The sequence below is a fragment of the Balaenoptera physalus genome, assembly GCF_965194825.1.
Source record: "Balaenoptera physalus genome assembly, chromosome: 3".
NCBI classification, from domain to species: domain Eukaryota; kingdom Metazoa; phylum Chordata; class Mammalia; order Artiodactyla; family Balaenopteridae; genus Balaenoptera; species Balaenoptera physalus.
Window position 1 is genome coordinate 62,548,476 of NC_138890.1, and position 19,397 is coordinate 62,567,872.

The 19,397-nt window shown below is 44.6% G+C and overlaps 1 protein-coding gene across 5 annotated transcripts in view; it reads left to right on the forward strand.

The window, feature by feature from the left end:
- The window catches only part of KLHL3 (kelch like family member 3), a 123,433-nt gene that overhangs the window by 55,128 nt on the left and 48,908 nt on the right, over positions 1-19,397 (forward strand). For all 5 annotated transcript variants that reach the window (XM_082454605.1, XM_082454604.1, XM_082454606.1 and 2 more), the window contains one exon: positions 11,872-11,981. In XM_082454605.1, the coding sequence (XP_082310731.1) occupies positions 11,872-11,981 (110 nt within the window). The remainder of the gene's footprint in view (positions 1-11,871; positions 11,982-19,397) is intronic.

The following is a 19,397-nucleotide window of genomic DNA, read 5'->3' on the forward strand; positions in this document are numbered from 1 at the left end:
GGTCATCTGAGGTTTGGGCCGTGTAGCGAACCCCACCTTTAACAAAGGCTCCCAGGTTCTTCTGGCCTGGCTCTCCCCTACTTTCAAAATCTGTGTTTTCTCCCTTTGCCCTTTTCACTGTCTGATGGTGAGACTCACCTGTGGGAGAGTGGGGAGGATGCAGTTGGGAACATATCGTGGTCTTGGTGCTCCTGGGTCCTGATCTGGGCACAGTGATCAGGTTCTGCAGCACTGTGGGTGTGTGTATGCAGTGTCCTGGTGAATTACTTTTAGCTAGCGTTTACTGAGCTCTACTTTGGGTCACATCCTAGGCTAAGCATTTTATGTGCATTTAATGCATACAACAGCTGAGGAAACTAAGGCACAGAGGGGTGAAGTAATTTGTTGGGGTCATCTGGAAGAGACAGAGACAGGATTCAAACCCAAACAGTGTTTACTCCAGAGCCATGTTTTTAACTGCTACATTCTGTGGCTTCCAGGCCCAGTTTGGACGTAGGGTGGCTCTGTGAATCAGTAACTGTGGAGTGTTGGTGGCTAGAGCTGGCATTTTCCATCTGAAGTGTGAGCCTCGAAGTCTTTGCCACGCAGTTACCAAATCCCAACAGCCAGGCAGTGTAGACAGACGGCCAGCTGTCTCTGCTAGATGTGGGGTGTTTAGTCATCTTGGGGTGGGGAAGTGAGACGTGGATATCTTCTCTTCCCCCTTGGGAGTCTGCCTCCCCGGAGCGCGTGGAGGCAGCCCCCTCACTGCACGCGTGAGCCCTCCTCCTTTCCCTGTCTCGGTCAGCGTGACTTAGGGCTGAGAGCCTTCTGCCTGTCGTTCAGGCCTTCTGTGGAGCCTGGGACCAGCTCCTGGATAGTTTTCTTTGCAGCCGTCAGCTGTGCACAGCAGGGGAAATAAAAATCATATTTTTAAGGTAGTGTGTTAACGCAGAGGTTGATAAGACCATGATGAGAAGACAGAAGAAGCAGTGTGAAGGTAAGACTTCACATGGTGCAGTGCTTAGAGAAGGAAATAAAAAATGATTATCTGTGCTCCCTCCCTCGCACCCACCCACTGCTGTGGGCCTGCTTTGTGTCTTTGATCTTGCACCTCCTGACCTGAGATGGAACCTGGCGGCTCTGCCATTGCCGCCTGCTGAGACAGAGCAGCCACCTCGTCCCATTTTAACTGTGGGGGTGTGGGTACCAGCCGGAGTCACACACAAGGGGCAGTGTCAGCCCCTGTGGTCAAAGCCTTCCCTGGCCCGATGCCTCGAGTTAGGAGGTATTTTATCCCACAGACTATGAGGAGACCCTCCAGGTCAGAACCAGGGATCACACCAGCCGACACTTCGGAGCTGAGTGACCCTAGGCCTGTTTTCTTCTCTCTCTGATGGGGGTAGTTCATCCTGCCTTGTTTCCAGGATGGTTTGGGGGTCGGGGGGACAAGGAGGAGAGCCCCCTGCAGAAGTAGGTGCCACCCAGGGCCGTGCTCTGGAGCCTCCCTGCCACTCACGCCGTCTGTAGTAAGAGAGCCTCAGAGCTGGGACCTGGTGGGGAGATGGGACTCCTCGGGTCACCACCACTGCCCCTGCTGCAGACTGCGTGCACTTTGGGGGAGGAGGACCATTTCCAGAGCTTCTGATTGTGGTTTCTCTGTATGCAGATACACAGCTGGGTATGTCCTGCCTCCCCCTCTTCCCTAGTCTCTGGCCAGCTGGCCTCTGCCTTCACCTGTCCATAGCCCCAAGCTGTGCCTCAATTCTGTTCCTCTTCCTTCTCTAAGATAAGCTTTCTTTTTCTGTTTTTATTATTATTGCTATTGTTATTGCTATCTTAATACAAAACCACCTGTGATTATTACAGAAACAGCCGACAGGCAGAAAGAGCAGGAAAAGCGCCACAATCCTACCCAGAGGGAGTCACGGGCAGTGCCCTGGTATATAGCTTTCCCAGTCTTTTTCATTCCACGTGTATGTTTTCCAGCCTAAAAAAATCTTAGCAGTATATTCTGAACAACTTTCCGTGTTAGCAGACATATTTCTATACCATTATTTTAAAACTTTAGAGAATGTATTCAATAAAAGCAACTTGTACCCGTGATAAAAGTTTCAAACAGGACACAAGGTATAAAATGCTCAGCTGATCTTCTCCCAGCCCCTCTTAAGGGAGCAGGGGACTCTCTTGGGTATCCCTACAAAATATGTATATATTAACGCTTTTTAACTTACACAAATAGAAGACTTCTGTACTCATTATACTTAAAAAAAAATTTTTTTTTTTTACTTAGTACAATATCTTGGAGTTCTTGGCAGACCCTTGTGTATGGCTACATCTTACTCTTTTTGTCTACTGCATCATAGGGATGAACTGTAATGAACTACAATTTATTTAACTAGTCCTCTCTTGATGAACATTAATGTTACCAGTTTTTTTCTTTTACATAAAATGCTTTAGCAAGAATTATTTTATGTAATATTTTGGAGTAAACTTGCTGCTTTGTAAGTAATAGTGAGCTTGTACCTGTAGGGTACCATCTTAGCAGCATAAAGTAGCTGAAAGAGAGTGAGCATTAAAAAAAGATACTGCCAAATTGCTGTCTAAAAGAGGAACTACTTTTAAGGTCGACGATGGCCTTCTGATAAGTCTTCATACCCCTGGCGAAGGTGGACACAGCATGACTCTGCCGGGCTGGAGCACGACCTCTTTCCACCCTATTTGATTTCCTGTTTGGAATGGGCTTTTCTCTTCCTGCTGTGGCAGTCCCTTCTGCTTCCTCTGGGTCCAGTTTCCCCTTCAGGGTTATGCCCCCAGATTTTTGCTGTGATATATATTATTCTGGGCTGGGGGAGGGTGAGCCCCATAGTTAGAAGCTGACTGCTCAGACCCTTGCCCCCAGCTGATGGTATCATAGTTCTCCTGGGTAACTGGGAAAAGGACCCTAGTGTTTTGCACAGCCTGTTTCTTTTTCTTTTTCTTTTTAAAAAAAAATTTTATGGGAGTATAGTTGCTTTACAATGTTGTGTTAGTTTCTACTGTACAGCAAAGTGAATCAGCTATACGTATACACATATCCCCTCTTTTTTGGACTTCCTTCCCACTTAGGTCACCACAGAGCACTGAGTAGAGTTCCCTGTGCTATACAGCAGGTTCTCATTAGTTATCTGTTTTATACATAGTATCAGTAGTGTATATATGTCAATCCCAATCTCCCAATTCATCCCACACCCTCCCCCTTGGTATCCATACGTTTGTTCTCTACGTCTGTGTCTCTATTTCTGCTTTGTAAATAAGATTGTCTATACCAATTTTTTCAGATTCCAAATATGTGTTAATATACGATATTTGTTTTTCTCTTTCTGACTGACTTCACTCTGTATGACAGTCTCTAGGTCCATACACGTCTACAAATGACCCAATTTCGTTCCTTTTTATGGCTGTGTGATAGTCCATTGTATATATATGTACCACATCTTCTTTATCCATTCCTCTGTCGATGGACATTTAGGTTGTTTCCATGTCCTGGCTATTGTAAATAGTACTGTGGTGAACACTGGGGTGCATGTGTCTTTTTGAATTATGGTTTTCTCTGGGTATATGCCCAGTTGTGGGATTGCTGGGTCGTATGGTAATTCTATTTTTAGCTTTTTAAGGAAGCTCCATACTGTTTGCCACAATGGCTGTATCAATTTACATTCCCACCAACAGTGAAAGAAGGTTCCTTTTTCTCCACACCCTCTCCAGCATTTATTGTTTGTAGATTTTGTGGTGATGGCCATTCTGACCAGTGTGAGGTGATATCTCATTGTAGTTTTGATTTGCATTTCTCTAATAATTAGTGATGTTGAGCATCTTTTCATGTGCCTCTTGGCCATCTGTATGTATTCTTTGGAGAAATGTCTATTTGGATCTTATGCCCATTTTTTGATTGGGTTGCTTGTTTTTTTGATATTGAACTGCATGAGCTGTTTGTATATTTTTGGAGATTAATCCTTTGTCACTTGCTTCGTTTGCAAATATTTTCTCCCATTCTGAAGGTTGTCTTTTCATCTTGTTTATGGTTTCCTTTGCTGTGCAAAAGCTTTTAAGTTTCATTAGGTCCCATTTGTTTCTTTTTGTTTTTATTTCCATTACTCTAGGAGGTGGGTCAAAAAAGATCTTGCTGCAATTTATGTCAAAGAGTGTTCTGCCTGTGTTCTCCTCTAAGAGTTTTACAATGTCTGGCCTTCCATTTAGGTCTTTAATCCATTTTGAGTTTATTTTTGTGTGTGGTGTTAGGGAGTGTTCTAATTTCATTCTTTTACATGTAGCTGTCCAGTTTTCCCAGCACCACTTATTGAAGAGGCTGTCTTTGCTCCATTGTATATTCTGTCCTCCTTTGTCATAAATTAGGCGACCATATGTGTGTGGGTTTATCTCTGGACTTTCTATCCTGTTCCATTGATCTATATTTTTGTTTTTGTGCCAGTATCATATTGTCTTGATTACTGTAGCTTTGTAGTATAGTCTGAAGTCAGGGAGCCTGATTCTTCCAGCTCCGTTTTTCTTTCTCAAGATTGCTTTGGCTATTTGGAGTCTTTTGTATTTCCATACAAATTATACAATTTTTTGTTCTAGTTCTGTGAAAAATGCCATTGGTAATTTGATAGGGATTGCATTGAATCTGTAGATTACTTTGGGTGGGGTAGTCATTTTCACAGTATTGATTCTTCCAATCCAAGAGCATGGTATATCTCGCCGTCTGTTTGTGTTGTCTTTGGTTTCTTTCATCAGTATCTTATAGTTTTCTGCATACAGGTCTTTTGTCTCCCTAGGTAGGTTTATTCCTAGGTATTTTAGGCTTTTTGTTGCAATGGTAAATGGGATTGTTTCCTTAATTTGTCTTTCTGATCTTTTGTTGTTAGTGTATAAGAATGCAGGAGATATCTGTGTATTAATTTTGTATCCTGCGACTTCTTATATCTCACTGTTATTGTTTCCAGGGACTGATTAATATTTAACTTCAGAGGCTTGGGCCCAGGTTTATGGGGACTTTGTTGTTTGGTAATTGGATGGCCATGCACTGGACCATCAGCAGAGCTGGTTGGGAGGGATATTAATGGGACCCTGTTAATGAAATGGCAATTAAAATTCTTTGGACATTTTGTTCACATCAGTCTGCCAAAGCTGAGCTGAAACCCTCCAGCCATGGGATGGAAAAGCCATCGAATTTCACGTGTTTGTGGAGAGAAGTGGCCTGTTTTTCGATTGATGGAGTCATTTGAGACCATGGAATGAAGTAATTAAACTAAGGGCAGCAAAAAACTGTGACAAAACATTTTAAAACACACGAACCTCTGACTCATTGAGGGTCATCTTGTGAAATTGCTGCCTCCAACTTGGCATCATAAAGTAATAATGGTGGTGATGATCATGGTGGGAGTTTCTACCATTTCTGAACACTTGCAAGGTGCCAGGCATGGTGCTACATACTTCATAACTATAAGAGGCCACATAACTATCAGAAGTAGTTATTACTTTCCCAACTTATAGATGAAGAAATGGAAACCCCAGAGAAGTTTAGTAACTTGCTTCAGATCACATAGTTTGTGAGTGGCAATGCCAAGATTCATGATGAGGCTGTCTGTCTCCAGGGCCTGTGCTCTGAGCCCACTGTTTATTTTCACATCTTCCCAGGCCAGTTCAGCCTCTCTGTCCATGGCAGTTGCCTCATTCCTACCTCTGCTTCTACCTTGAAGGTGGCAAGTGAAGCATTAGTGCAGACACAGGTATTTTTTGTTGTTAGTTGTTCTCCTTGTTGGGATTTTAGGAAACTTCCCTGTTCCTTCCATACTCTGGAGAACAGGGAACTTTGTTGTTGAATCAGTAGCACTGATAACTGGGTAGTTTTGATATAGCCCTTTGCTCTGTGTGTGTGATAGAGAGAAAGGGGAGGTACAACATATATACTTCTGGAATTAGGTCGACATGGAAAGAGAGCTTGTATCCCACCATCCCAGGGAGAGTGGAGTCAGTGAAATTTAGAGTCTGAGGGCTGGTGGTCGTGACCCCTTGTGGGAAGACGTCAAGGTAGATCTGTGTTACTTCTCTGTGGGAGCTGAGCCTTCTCCCTGGAGCAAGGAAACCGTGGGCCCTGAAAGCCAAATATTGATTCAAGAAAGCTTACCTCTGCCCTCCCAAAATAGGGTAATGGAGAGAGAAATTTAAATTAGCTGTTTTCTTTTTTTACCCTGCTAAAATGTTTTGATTCTGTTTGTGTGTCCACCTGTGTCAGCCATTCTCTCCTGGGGGCATGATCAGTGGTTCCATTCAGAGGCACTCATACCTTTTTTGCTGGGGCCACTGGCCCTGGAATAACTGGGTTCATTTAGTCTCTGCAGGTCAAAGAAGTCGTAGATGGGTTATTGTCTGGGCTTGTAGTTTAGATGAACCTGATCAAAGGCTTAGGTGTATTTCATCCCATCAAGAGGGAGGAATGGACTTGGGACTTGCTTGAGAGGTTGCCTGAGCCCTAGGCAGTCCTGAAGCATGGACAAGGAAGCACAGTAATTTCAGAGCTCAATACCTGCAGACATTGTCCTGGACACTGAGGATTCACATTCACACAGACAGACTCAAATAAGACAGGCCCTGCCCTCATGGGGCTCATAGTCCCAGTATGAGAGGAAGACCTCAGGTGGTAAGACAGGTGGACTAGCAGTATGAAAATTTTAATTTCCTATTTGGGTGGCTTCGGGAACACAGAAGAATATCACGTCATCTAGCCTGGAAGACAGGTGGATTAGAGAAAGATTTCAATCCAAGGGTTGGGTCTGAGATTTGAATCCAGGTCTGATGCCAAAATGTTTAGAACACTACTACTCTAAGATTTTTTTTAAAGAAACATCTTTAGATCCCTGTTTCTTTCTCTCTCTGCAGTATCCCTAAGAGGGATTCTTAGGGTGCTCTGATGTCTATATTGAATTTTACCAAAATGGCCTGCTCAGGACAAGTTTTTATTATCTTGAAGACTATAGTACTTATCAGAATGTTTGTTATTATGTTCAGACAGCCTTAATTTCAAAACCTGGCTCTACCACTTTACTACCGTATGATACTAAGCTCATAACTTAGGCTTTCCAAGCCTCCATTTCTCCATCTGTAAAATGGAGATATTGATATTCACTTCAGCTGGGCTTTTGGAAGATATAAGTGACATAATATACGTAAAATACCTAGTACAGTGTTAGCTGTTTTTAGGAAAAGCCATTAACTTTCTCCAGGCCTGCTTCCTTGAAAAGACCCAATTATGCCCCCTTCCCTAGGAATGTGCCACCCAATTTCCTCATCCTTTCAACATTGGGAAGATATGTGTGTGTTGCTTGCCTGGGAAAGGATTTGCAGTTGTCTGGTGCCCCTCCCCTTCTCCAAAATTTCTCATCCAAATGGACAGGAACGGATCCATTAATGTTTCATTAATCAAAACTTGGATTTTTTTTTTTTTTGGAGAAGGAAGGCTTTATTATTATTTGCAGCAAGTAGGGAGAACCCTGGAGATCTTTCCCAAAGCAGTGTTTCCAAAACTTGGATTTTTAAAATATTTATAATAATTATTTTTATTTGAGTACAGAGGGGAAATAAAGAGCCATCTTTTAATCCTGAAATTCTAGACTTACATATTTGTGATCAAACAGTATCTATAAATTTGTATTCTGCATTTTCTCTTAATGTTATGATTTTTTGTTATTATTATAATCTCTTAAATCACGTTTTCCCTCTTTATATTCCATAAGCAAAAAATTAGTCAAATGAAGAGAAAAATTAATTACCTAATAACTTAAACAACTCACTGTTTCTATTCCAAAACTTGGATCCTAAACAGTGTTTGCTACTTATAGTAAAGCCTGGTTAATTGGGACTCTCAGTCAGAATGGTTAATTAATTGACTTTTTTTTTTTTTTCCTGTTTACACTCCTCCCTAAAGGAAAAAAAAAGCAAAAAGACAAGAAAAGTTAGAGTTTATTTTGGAGAGTCCCCCTTCAAGGGACTAGCCCATGGTTAAAAGGTACTACGCCCCTGCATATTTCACCCATCCCCCAAGATTGAGCCTTGCCTGCCTCTCCTGCATCTCTGGGAGCCTGGCACAGGATGCTCTATACATATTTGCTAGATGAATGAAGACACAGCCTAGCCTCTAGCTAGACTGAGCTGTTGCTGTTCTCTAGTCATGCTCTGAATTTGCCTGCTTTTATTTAACTTGGAGTGCCTCTCCCAGTCATGGCCCTGTGGACTTTGGGTTGAAGTTGCTGGTGCCTTGTTTTACCCTTTTGTAAGCCAGTGGCCTCCTTGTAGACATCGGCTCTGCTTTCTTCATTTTTGAAGAAACACTGTATTTGGCACATCATGTATGAACAGTTATTGAGCACTTACAACGGTCTCAGGAAATGTGAATTACATATATTTGCTTATCTAATGCCCATAACACCTCTATGAGATAGGTGCTATTATTTGCTCTATTTAATAGATGAGAATACTGAAGCCTTCAGTATTCTCATCTGAAGAAATTGAGTAACTTATATCACTAGAAAGTTTGTGGAACTCAGTGGAATAAAGTGGGTCTCTTAAGACCTTTGAGGTCCACAGCCTTGCCTGCAGGACCTGCAGTCTCAAAGGATGACTCTGATGCTGTGGAAACGCTTCTCTGTTGGAGAGCAGTGCTGCCCGCAGAACTGGACTTCGTGACTCAGGAACCTGGGCGCTTAATATTCCTCCTTCATTTCTAAAGAGTTTCCTATAGATCTCAAAATGGGCTAATACATAGTATCATTTTTGAACTTCAGAACAACCTGGAGACTGAGGTCAGGCATTACCATCCCATTTTATGATTCATGAAGCCAAGGCCTGGGAAGCAGTGACGGTAAGAGGTGGAGCTGGGACTGGAGCCCAGGTCTTCTGATTGTTAGCCACAGTTTGTCACTACATTCTCCCTTAACACATTCACAGCAAAGCAAAACAAATGAAAAAAAACTCCAAACAAACAAACAAGTGTTAAAGGTAGAAGCTGATTCTCAGGGCGGTATCTTCTGGTAGCATAGTGGGTTCTTTCCAGGAAGAGGCTGGGAAGAGCGCTGACTTGAGTACAAAGTCTTCTGGGGAACTCCTGTTTCCCAGGAGATTGAGTTAGCCAGAGCATCCTGTTCCTGTGTTTTCTATCCTGTTGTGTCTTGAGTGTTGCTAACAGAAAGGGAGCTCTGGTCCCCAGACTCTGGGCCCTGTGTCCTCAGACCAAAGGGGGAAGGGAAGGAGTTTCTGTCTGGGCCCCCTTCTTTGTGTCCTCCTGCTCATGCCTCGCAAATCTCCTGGATCTCGGGGTGCCAGCCCTGGGTGAGAAGCTCCTGCCCAATACCTCCCTTGTTGCCTCCTCCCCACCAGATGCTCCTTCCTGGGAGGATTTCTGAAGGTTTTCAGTGGGAGGTTCTTGATGGGCAAATAAGCAGCTGACTTCAGAGAGAAGGGACCCAGATTCACATCCTGCAGTGCCCCAGAGTGTGAAAGATGGGGAGGCGTGGGGGGCTGACTACTTCCTGCCTTGGTTTATCTTTGAGGACTTCTGGTTTGTTCACCAAGTCACCTAGGATACACATCACTGCACTTCTATTTTCCTCCTTTTCAAAACCCAAGCTCATCTACTTTTGGCTTTCTGAGCTCTGAGGAAGAATTCCTTACAGCTCAGAATTTTACTTTCTCACCTCCTCCTGTTCTTTTCACTCCTCCAAATGTTAGGTTTTTCAGTCAACCAAAGATAAAGGTGGGAAGACCAGGTATGGCTCTGGGCCACAGGGATGTAGGCACTGGTTTGCCTGACTCACCTGCTGAGCTCAGCCGAGGCTGGTCCACAGAGCCTCCCTGTCCTATACTTTGTCAGTTTTCTCTCTGCTGTTTCTTGGGTGTTGCCAACACATTGGGAGACTCTGGTCCAAAGACTTCTTGGGCTAGAAAGAGTGTATAGGGAGAATCCTGTTACTTTCCAAGCCTCCGGGCCAAGAATGAATTCCCATTGTCCAAAGAAAATTGTTCACTTGCTTTTATTTAAAAATCTTTAGGAATGGACACTTTAAAAATAACTATCTAGTCAAATATTCCCATAGTTAGGGAGGTGCTTTGAATGTCATACTTAAAATCTATGCTTTAACTAAAGGCTTTTTTCTGTTGACATATAGAGAAGTAAGACCAGCTTCTTACGTTTTGACGGCTGCTTCCATTTGTAAAAGATCTGACTTTTAAATTTGTCTTGTCTTGTACAAGCATCCCTGAGCCTCAGGATGGGTGAGCTTTAATTGTGGCTTCAGTTATATCATTAGGCTGCTGGGGAGTAAGTGGGGAGGCCTTTTTGTCCAGTGGAAGATGGAAAAGATTATTTATAACTCAGTCATTGAGAGGAAAGTATTAACATTCAGGAAATCTGGATGAAAGGCATACGGGAATTCTCTGGATCTGAAATTCTTACAACATAAAAAGTTAAAAATGATTTTTGCAAGAAATTATTTAAACCTTAAGTTCTTCGTTTGTTTGGTTTTTAAGAAGTTGATGAGTGTGATTAGCATGCTCTGATTTTCCTTTTCATTGTGCAGCTGCGGCAGAGTTGATGTTTCAGCAGCCTCCCAGGCATGGAGGGACTCAGAATCTCACTCCAGGGGCCAGCCAGGCCAAGTGGGGGGTAGGGAGCTTCTGGAATTATCCAAGAAGCTCTCAGGGCAGAGTGGGGCCACCACAGAAGGAAGGGGAGAGGTCTGGAGGGCAAGGAGCACAGATGCTCCTGGGGCAATGGTGCAGGGTTGTGAGAACCGAGGAAGGAGCAAGGTCTGGGGCACATGACAAAGGACGCTGTGACCTCCAGAGTCTGCTACACCAGGAATTGTCAGCCCTTGGGCTGGTTCACCTTCAAGGCGCTTGCAAAACACGTTCTCAGTTCCTCTCTCATCAGAGCATGGGAGGGAGTGAGACGTGGTTTTTACCTCCACTGTACAGATGGGGATAATGAGACCCAGGGAGGTGATGCCATTGGCTCAAAGACACAACTCATAAATGGCAAAGCCGGGACTTGAATCTAGGTCCTTCTTTCTGAAGTGCATGCTCTTTCACTGGCAAATGCCTCTGTAATAGCCGGATGGCGGCCTGGGCGAATGTCAGGGTAGGAATTGTCCTTGGCATTTCCCTTGTGTGGTCCTCGGGCCTGTGAGTTTTATCTTGTTCTAGTTGTCCCCGAACTCCTCTCCGTCTTATAGCCTCTATAGGCTCAGCCGCTGTGGACTGTTCCCAGTGGTGGTGGTGCCAGCTGTGTTGGTGCCACACCTGGACAAAAGCTTAGTTGAGCCTTCTTGTGAACCAGATTCTCACTATAGCAGGCTTGACTTGGGCAAGATGGGATGAACCCTTCTGCCAGTCTTCTAACGTTGACTTCCTACCAGAACCCCAGAGACTTTGAGCGACACAGCAGTTCTGACCCACTTTTGTTTGGCTGAGCTACAGGGGGCACCGTCTGCAACTCTGCCAGCCTGTGCCTTGAGGGGAAATGAGCTCAATTAAGTAGGCAGGCCCCTGTGAGGCTTCTCTGCAACACCATTATTAATCTCATGGAGCATGGAAAAAATATAACCTTGCATCTCTCTGCCCCATTTTCCTCTGTGATGATGTCCAGGACAGAGGGTCACACAGGGGGATGCCTTTGCTGCTGAATTAAGAGGCTGGTTTCCCTCCAGCCGGGATGTCTGCCTTTCTCTCTGCCTCCTGCCTCCCCCAGAGCTCCCAGGACTCTGCTCTGAATCCCACAGGTTGTCGTGGCCTTGGTTCATGGAAGGGCAGGAGTGTGTTATAACTTTGTTTTCTGAACTTCTGCTTTTTTTGGAACAGAGCAGCACTTTCCAGAGGTGATGCTGGGGGAAGAATTTCTTAGCCTAAGTCTGGACCAGGTGTGCAGCTTGATATCCAGTGACAAGCTGACCGTTTCTTCAGAAGAGAAGGTATGACATGGCCCTTCTTTGAAACAGGAGCCTCTCTCGTGAGGTGGTCATGGGAAGGACTTGTGGTTCAATGAGACCTTTTCTCTTTTTCAAATAAAAAAAAAAGATCTTATTTTTTTGTCCCTTTTTTTTTTTAAAAAAAAAAAGGCTTTCTGGCCCATGACCACTACATTCACTTTATGGACCCTTTAAAGAAGGAGCAATGGTGATGATGATGATGGCGACAAAGCTGCCTCCATTTCTTAAACGTTTATAGTTTGCCAAACCCTGTGCTAAGTTCACTCAGCCTTCACCTCAGCCCTGTGAAGCAGGCATCGCCGTTGTCCTCACGTTACAGATGAGGAGACAGACTCAGAGGATTTAATTAGCTTGTTCAAGGTCACTCAGCTGGTTTACATGTCACCTGGTCTTAACCACAGTCCCACACGGCCTCTTGTGAGTATCACTGAGCATTTAAGCCAGAGCAGACCTTTGGGGAACATCTACTCCGATAGGGAATTGGAATTTTTACTGATGAGGAAACCGAGCCCCAGAGAGGGGATAGAAACTGCTGAAGGTCACACACAGTTTTTCGGTGGCCAAGCCAGGACTAGAACCCAGGTCTCCTGACCCCAGTCCCCTGACTCACTGACCACACACCTCTTCCTCTGTATTAGAAGCTTGACTTCTGCCCCTGCTTTAGCTGACCTGTGACTGCTGATCTATCCTACTTCCCGGCCTTCCTTATCTCGGACCCTCTGCTAGGAATATTCTCTACTTTCCTCTTCATCTGGTTGAATTCCCAAACAGTTCAGATTTTTCTTCTACCAGGAAGAATTTCTTTACTCCAGGCGATTCAGTCTACTATACTGGAAATAACATACGCTTCCATGTTGGCCACTGGGGTCCAAATCTCATCTCTAGTATTTACAAATCAGTTATGTGACCTTGGGCAAGATATTTTGCTTCTCCATCTATTTCCTCATTTGTAAAGTCTGGGTAGTAATAGAACATGTTCCACAGGGTGGTTGTGGGGATTGAATGGGATAAGGCATATACAATGCCTAGTATAGTACCTGCTACCTAGTGGGTGCCTAGTCAGTGTTAGCTGAATTGATTATTGACTGTGCTTCTGGAATTAATCCCTTTTTCCTCTGGGATAACACTTAACCTTGTTCTGCTTTATATTGTAGTTAGTTCTGAGCTGGTCTTTCCTCCTCCACTCACTTGTGAGTTCCCTGATGGTAGGGACCACACCTTATTCACCTCTGCATCCTCAGAGATGCTCAGTAAATGTTTCTTGAATTATCCTAGTCCAATCTTAGCATCCAAGCTTGAGGCCCTTTCCTGAGGGAATATTCAAGAAAAAGCCCTTGAGAAGGATTTTATGTTGTAGATGAGACTGCATCCAAAGATATATGTCCAGAGAATGGGTGTGAAATTCACAAGCCCTTGCCTGTTGTCCTGCAGAAGTTTCATCAAGAAGAAGAGCAGTTGTCAGTTGGAACTATGGGCTGTCCTGAGACTTCAGGGAGATCCCCAGAAGGTGACTGGCACAAGCTGGACCCTCCCGTAGGCTTAGGGAGGTCTCTGCTTCCATTAGCTGATGTGAAACAGCACCTCCAGGGGAAAGAATGCTTCTGGCCAGGCCACAGGCCCCTTCCTGCCCCAGCCTCACAAATGGAGAGGCTTTCCTCGCTTCTTGCTAAGCTTGTGTACTTTCTTCTCTGGACTGTGCTACCAAATTGGCACAATTTGAAGGAATGAACCAGTCAATTGGCTCTGTGAATGTTGGGCTGTTGGCCAGTTTAGGGTCTGCTTGATCATGTCCTTAAGTGTAGTTTGAGAAAATGGAAGCAGGCACATAAGTAGCAGGAGTTGAATCAACTTAGGGTGTTGGATTGAGAGGGAGACCCTTCTATCTTAAATTCATCCTGGCCCATCCTTCCCTGAGATCATAGTAAGTTTTAGGTGAGGGCTTATCTATGCGTGCTATGCCAGGACAGGGGTGGAGGTGGGTTGTTAGTAGGGAGAGGCATTATAGTGCCCTGGAAACCACTTGGGTTTTGGACTTGGGCAGAACTGGTTCCACACTCAGCTTGATGCTTACTGACTGTATGACCTTGAGAAGTCACTGGTTTCTTTGAACCATAATTTACTTACATGTAAAACTGAAATACTACGAGTGCCTCCCTTAATCCTGAGGATTAGAGATAATGGGTGAAAAAAAATCAAATACGGTGTTTGATAGGTGCTCAATAAATGGCAGCTATCATTGTAATTATCACAGTTCTCTATTTGGAGGTACCAGTGATAATGGTAATGGTATTGATTTGCCATTGGTAATGGTGAAACAAATCATGGTGTTAATTGCATCTTTCCAGAAACAAAGAAACATGACAATAGATGTACACTCTTAAAACTTGTCTATAGTGACTTTCATTTATTCATATGCTTACATATGGGTTCCTCTTTCTGTAGAATCAGTTTGGAGGGTAGGTATTTTTCACATTATTGATGTTGTGTATCATGTTTGGTTCTCAGAAGTTATGTGTAACTTCAGAGTTATGTGATGCTTTTCAGAAAGTATATTACTCATGATCTTGAACCCTTTGGTATGTTTAAGGTTAGCTATGTAATTTTGAGTCTTATTAATGAATAGTGGGGTTTGGCCTGCATTTTCTCTTTGGCAAAACCCATATATTTTTTTTCCCCTTAATTGCTCACATATTGCTGGAAGTTAAATAGCTGGAAGCTTTTGACAATTAGATGTTTGTCATTTGAACACTAGCCCTTAAGGCTCTGAAAATTCTGTGATCTGTTCCAAGAGGTTTGGTGATTTCTACTCCCTTTAATTACATTGCGTGTGATAGGCATAATCGCTTGCATGCACAATAGCTTTTTCTTGCGATATAGTGAAATTTTTTGAGTGTATTTGAAGTAGTATCAGGGATCTTCGTTTAAGTTAAAATCCAACTGATTTAATGTTAACATTTGCAGAAAATTCAATTGCGTCGGCAGTCAAATGACCTGTATTTAGCGAAATTTACACTTGAACCGCAGTATCAGTTATATTATGACTTACTTCTCTACCAGCAGCCCACAGGTTTCTTTCAACATATATTATAAAATGCAGCCAGGTTTCAGATGCATCTTAAAACTATGCATATTAAAATAGAAGAAATGTGGTATCTTACTATTAATGATGATTTTAAGTGTCTGTGGCTGGGCCCAGGCAGCTTGCTTGTTGGAAGTTTGAAAGTATAGGTTCTGCAGCCAGAAGAACTGAATTCAATTCTGGCTCCACTACTTTAACAAGCTGAGTGATTGATCTTGGGCCAGTTATTTATCTCCTACCAGAATGTATACACCATGTATAGTCAGGAATTTTGACTATCTTATGGTTGCTGCTAGAGTGGTGTCAGGTCCATGGTAGATACCAAAAAATATTTGTTGAAGGAATGAATAAAAGAACCTAAGTCTCAGTTTTCTCATCTGTGAAGTAGGGTAATGATAGTGTAGTATCTATCTTATAGAGCTGTTCTGAGGATGAAATGAGGTGATACATGTAACCATTGACCTTTCTCAAGGGGAAGCTCTTCCCGGACCCCATATTGGTCTGGGTGGTTGGCGTGACCTGCGGCTCTGTGCCAGGCAGGAGCTGAGGGTGGTAGCTGTCTCTGTGTCGCCAGCACCCCCAGCACCATCTGGGCCTCTCTGAGGGCTCAGGTGCTATTCTTCCTCCAAGAGCACTTGCTTTTGCCCACGACTCATCCCCTTCACTATGCTCAAGCTCCTTGAGGGCTGTGAGGGTACCTTAGCCATCTCTGTGTCACGCATAGTCCTGACACAGAGCCCTGGGAGGCACTAGGAGGTGCTCAGCAGACGTTCCCCGAGGGAATGAAGAGGCAGACTGGGGCCTGACTCTGCCCTGAGCCAGCTGATATTATGGGGATAGTTTTAATATTTTTCCAGAGAATAAGGAGAAATGTGGGAACTAGAGGTCGGAGGGAGGCATGGATCTTTGCCATTTTTTCTCCTGTTTTTCCTCCATGTAGTTTTTGTTTAAAAATTCCTGTTATTTGAGAGAGGACAAGTGGATGTGGTAGGAATCACAAAATCACTAGCTCTTTGGTTAGGACTTTCCTCCCCTCTCCCCTGCTCACCCCTGCCCAGTTAGAGGGAAAACACAGAGAAGCAAGCCCCTCCCAGGCATCTGATTCTTTCCTATGGGAGGTGTCGCAGGGTTAGAGCTAACCCTGTGAGCAGATAGCCTGTTTTTTGCATACCCTTTGCAGACCCGAAGTTCAGCTGTCACCATGGGCAGCCTCATTGACCCAGGGGCAGGGTAAGCAACCTTCCAGGACAAACACACTGCAAGGAGAAGAGATATGACTACTGAGTTCTACTGCAGTTTTGCCACTGAGTTGCTGGTTATTGGACTTTTCGGAATCTTTGCTTTCCTAGCTGATAAATGTCTTTCTACTTCTCAAGAATTCCATGCCTTCTTATGAAACACTATTGAGGCTTCTCAGAGTAAGAACTAACGGGGAAATGGCCACATGTTAGATACAGGTCAGGAAGAAATTGGTTGAGTTTCTTCAAAAAATTAGATTAGTCCCAAGTATGTGTTATAGTGAGAAGAACAGGTTAGTTTCTCTCTGCATGATCACATTTTTATGTACTTATATCTCCTAAAACTCTCATCAGGGGACAAATTCTGATATTTTATCTCCTGGAAGGGATTGGACCTTGTCTCCTGGGATCATTCGTGTTGCAGGTTCTCCTGTCTGAATTCCTAGCCTCTCCCGCCAGCACCAGTGGTCGGTCTGGGGTGTGGGCAGGAGCTCCTCAGCCAGTAGGCTGGGCTTTAGTGCTTGCTGCTGAGGCATCATCCAGCGCCCAAGGAAGTACATCCTGTGCTTAGGCCGAGCTGTTGGCAGCCCCGCCACACTCTGAGGTCAGCATTCGAGTTGCCACATCCTCAGCCTGCAGACAATGATGTGGCCTGGGCCCCTGAGTCAGTGTTACTCTTCTTACTGCTCTCCTTTGGAGAGCGCAGTTCAGTAAGTGCCTATGACGGGAGTACCACCACGCTAGGACCAAAAACCTATCTTGGCTGATCACTGTGACTATTTCACACATCGTTGAAAAAAAGCTCAGAGTAAGTGAGCTTGGAGTAAGCTCAGAGACATGAGCAAATACAAAGTGCATGGCTCAACTTTTTACAAAGTGCAACACCCGCAAAGCCAGCATCCAGATCAAGAGACGGAGCTCCAGGCCGTCCTTCCAGTCACTGCCCACCATCCCGAGAAGCCAAACTACTATTCTGACTTTACAGTAGATCAGTTTTGCCAGTTTTTGAACTTTGTATAAATGGAATCCTGGTGTGTGCATGCTTTTGTGCCTGACTTCTTTTACCCAGCATACTGTTTTGCATATCACTTCTAATGCTTACAACAGCTCTCAAGGCTATTTGGAGAGGAGGAGACTAAGGCTTATTGACAATAGACAGCTCTGTGATTTGAAGCTGACTGTGTCTGCCACCCAGGCCCCTGGTCTTTATTAATGAACCCCCACCCCGATGGGGAGACCCTTACTCATTACTATTCAAGAGCTTGTTGGGAGTTCCCTGGTGGCCTAGTGGTTAGGACTCTGGGCTTTCACTGCCATGGCCCGGGTTGAATCCCTGGTTGGGATCCCGTGAGCTGTTGGACCTTTCCCCTTGCCAGTAAAGGGCTCCCCCCTTTACTCAGTGTGCAGGAACATCTGGCTTGGCTGCCTCAGTAACTTAGGGGGTGGGGTAGAAGGATCGGGTTCATCTGGTATTTTCTGGCCAAGGCTTGTGCTTATGTTGGAGGTGTGAGCCGAGGACTATGAAATCCAATTTCCTCCATCTCCTTTCCACATAGCAAACTTGTAGCACTCAAGAAATTGGTTCTGGAACATGAAGCAGTGAGGAAATGATGCTATTTCTTTGTCTAAAAGTGAAACCCTAAGTGTGCCGTGTGGGCAGCCAATTATTTCATCGTGGGGCCCATGAAAGGTATTTTCATCTGAGTAGACATCACCCTATCCCATGATTGAGGCCACAGGGTCTCTGCTTAGATTTTACAGACCAGGGGTTGACACAGTTTTCCTTTAAAGGGCCAGATAGTAAGTATTTTAGGCTTTGTGGGCCACAGAGTCCCAATTCAGCTCTGCTGTTGAAGTGTGAAAGCAGCCGTAGACGATTTGTCATGAGTGAGTGTGGCTGTGTTCCAAGGAAATTTTATTTACAAAAACAGGTGCATGTGGCCTGTTGGCTGAGGTTTGCCAGCTGGGTAGCTGCTGAGAATAACGGGTAAGAGCCTGAGCGCTGGCGATGGGCTGGTGTGGGCCCAGCCCTGCTGCTTTCTGGCTCTGGACTTGGATGAGTCAGTCAATAAGGGGCAGGAGTGTCTACTCAGTGGCCGTCAGGAGAGTCCATGGTTACAGTGTCTCTGGGGAGTGTGGCGCAGGGCCTGGCACAGCACGGACATGCACTGCTGCTGCCGCTACCTGTTGCCCCTTTGCCTTGGCCAGTCCTTTGATGGCAGGGGCCGTTGGGAGCGATTTTAGGCACATAGGCTAGTCGGAAGTTTATTTGCTTATTTTCCAAGCATGACGTCTAAATGAAAAAAAATACGCGGCCTTCTCTAGCTGCTGAGAAGGTCACCGTTGCTGCCGAGTGCTGTGGCTTTCACAGCTGAGTAGGTAAACAGTGCAACTGAGTGGAACCAGTTAGACAAGTCAAGCCAAAAATAAAGATAAGGTTAAATATCAACGTCATTACACTCAGCCTGCTTTGCAGCTTTTATAACAAAGACTAAGCTGGTTGACAGCGAAGGGCGTGATCAGTAAATCCCACCTACTCAAGGCCTTGCAGTTCATTCTTCGTGAAAGCTTCCTCAACCGGTCACCCGCTCTGTGCCTGGCACTGTGCTTGGTGTCAGGAAGTGCAGGGACAGAGCTGGTACACTTCTCACCCTGCAAGCGTTACAGTCCAGTAAAGGGAAGTGGAAGGAAGTGTGGGTAACCACAGTGCAGGGCAGAACGGGACCATGGCTGCCCACCTCCTAACCCAGCAAAAGCAAGGAGTCTCCAGCATCCTTTGGTCTGTGGCCTGGCTCTGCCCTCCCCACCAAAATACCAGCCTCTGCTTCCCCAGTCCTGCTGTCTGTTCCAGCCTGCTTACATGCTTATTCTGAACTCACTTGTCCATTCATTCATTAAAACATATTTGAGTGTGTGTTATGCACCAGCAACTAAGACAAGGTCCCTGTTCTCAGAGATCTTAAGGGCTACTTGAAGAAACACACAACTGTTTACAAAATAATGTGATAAGGGTGAGACACATAGCTCTGTGACAGTTAATAATTTTAAAAAATGAACTAGGCAAGGAGGATTTCCATGGTG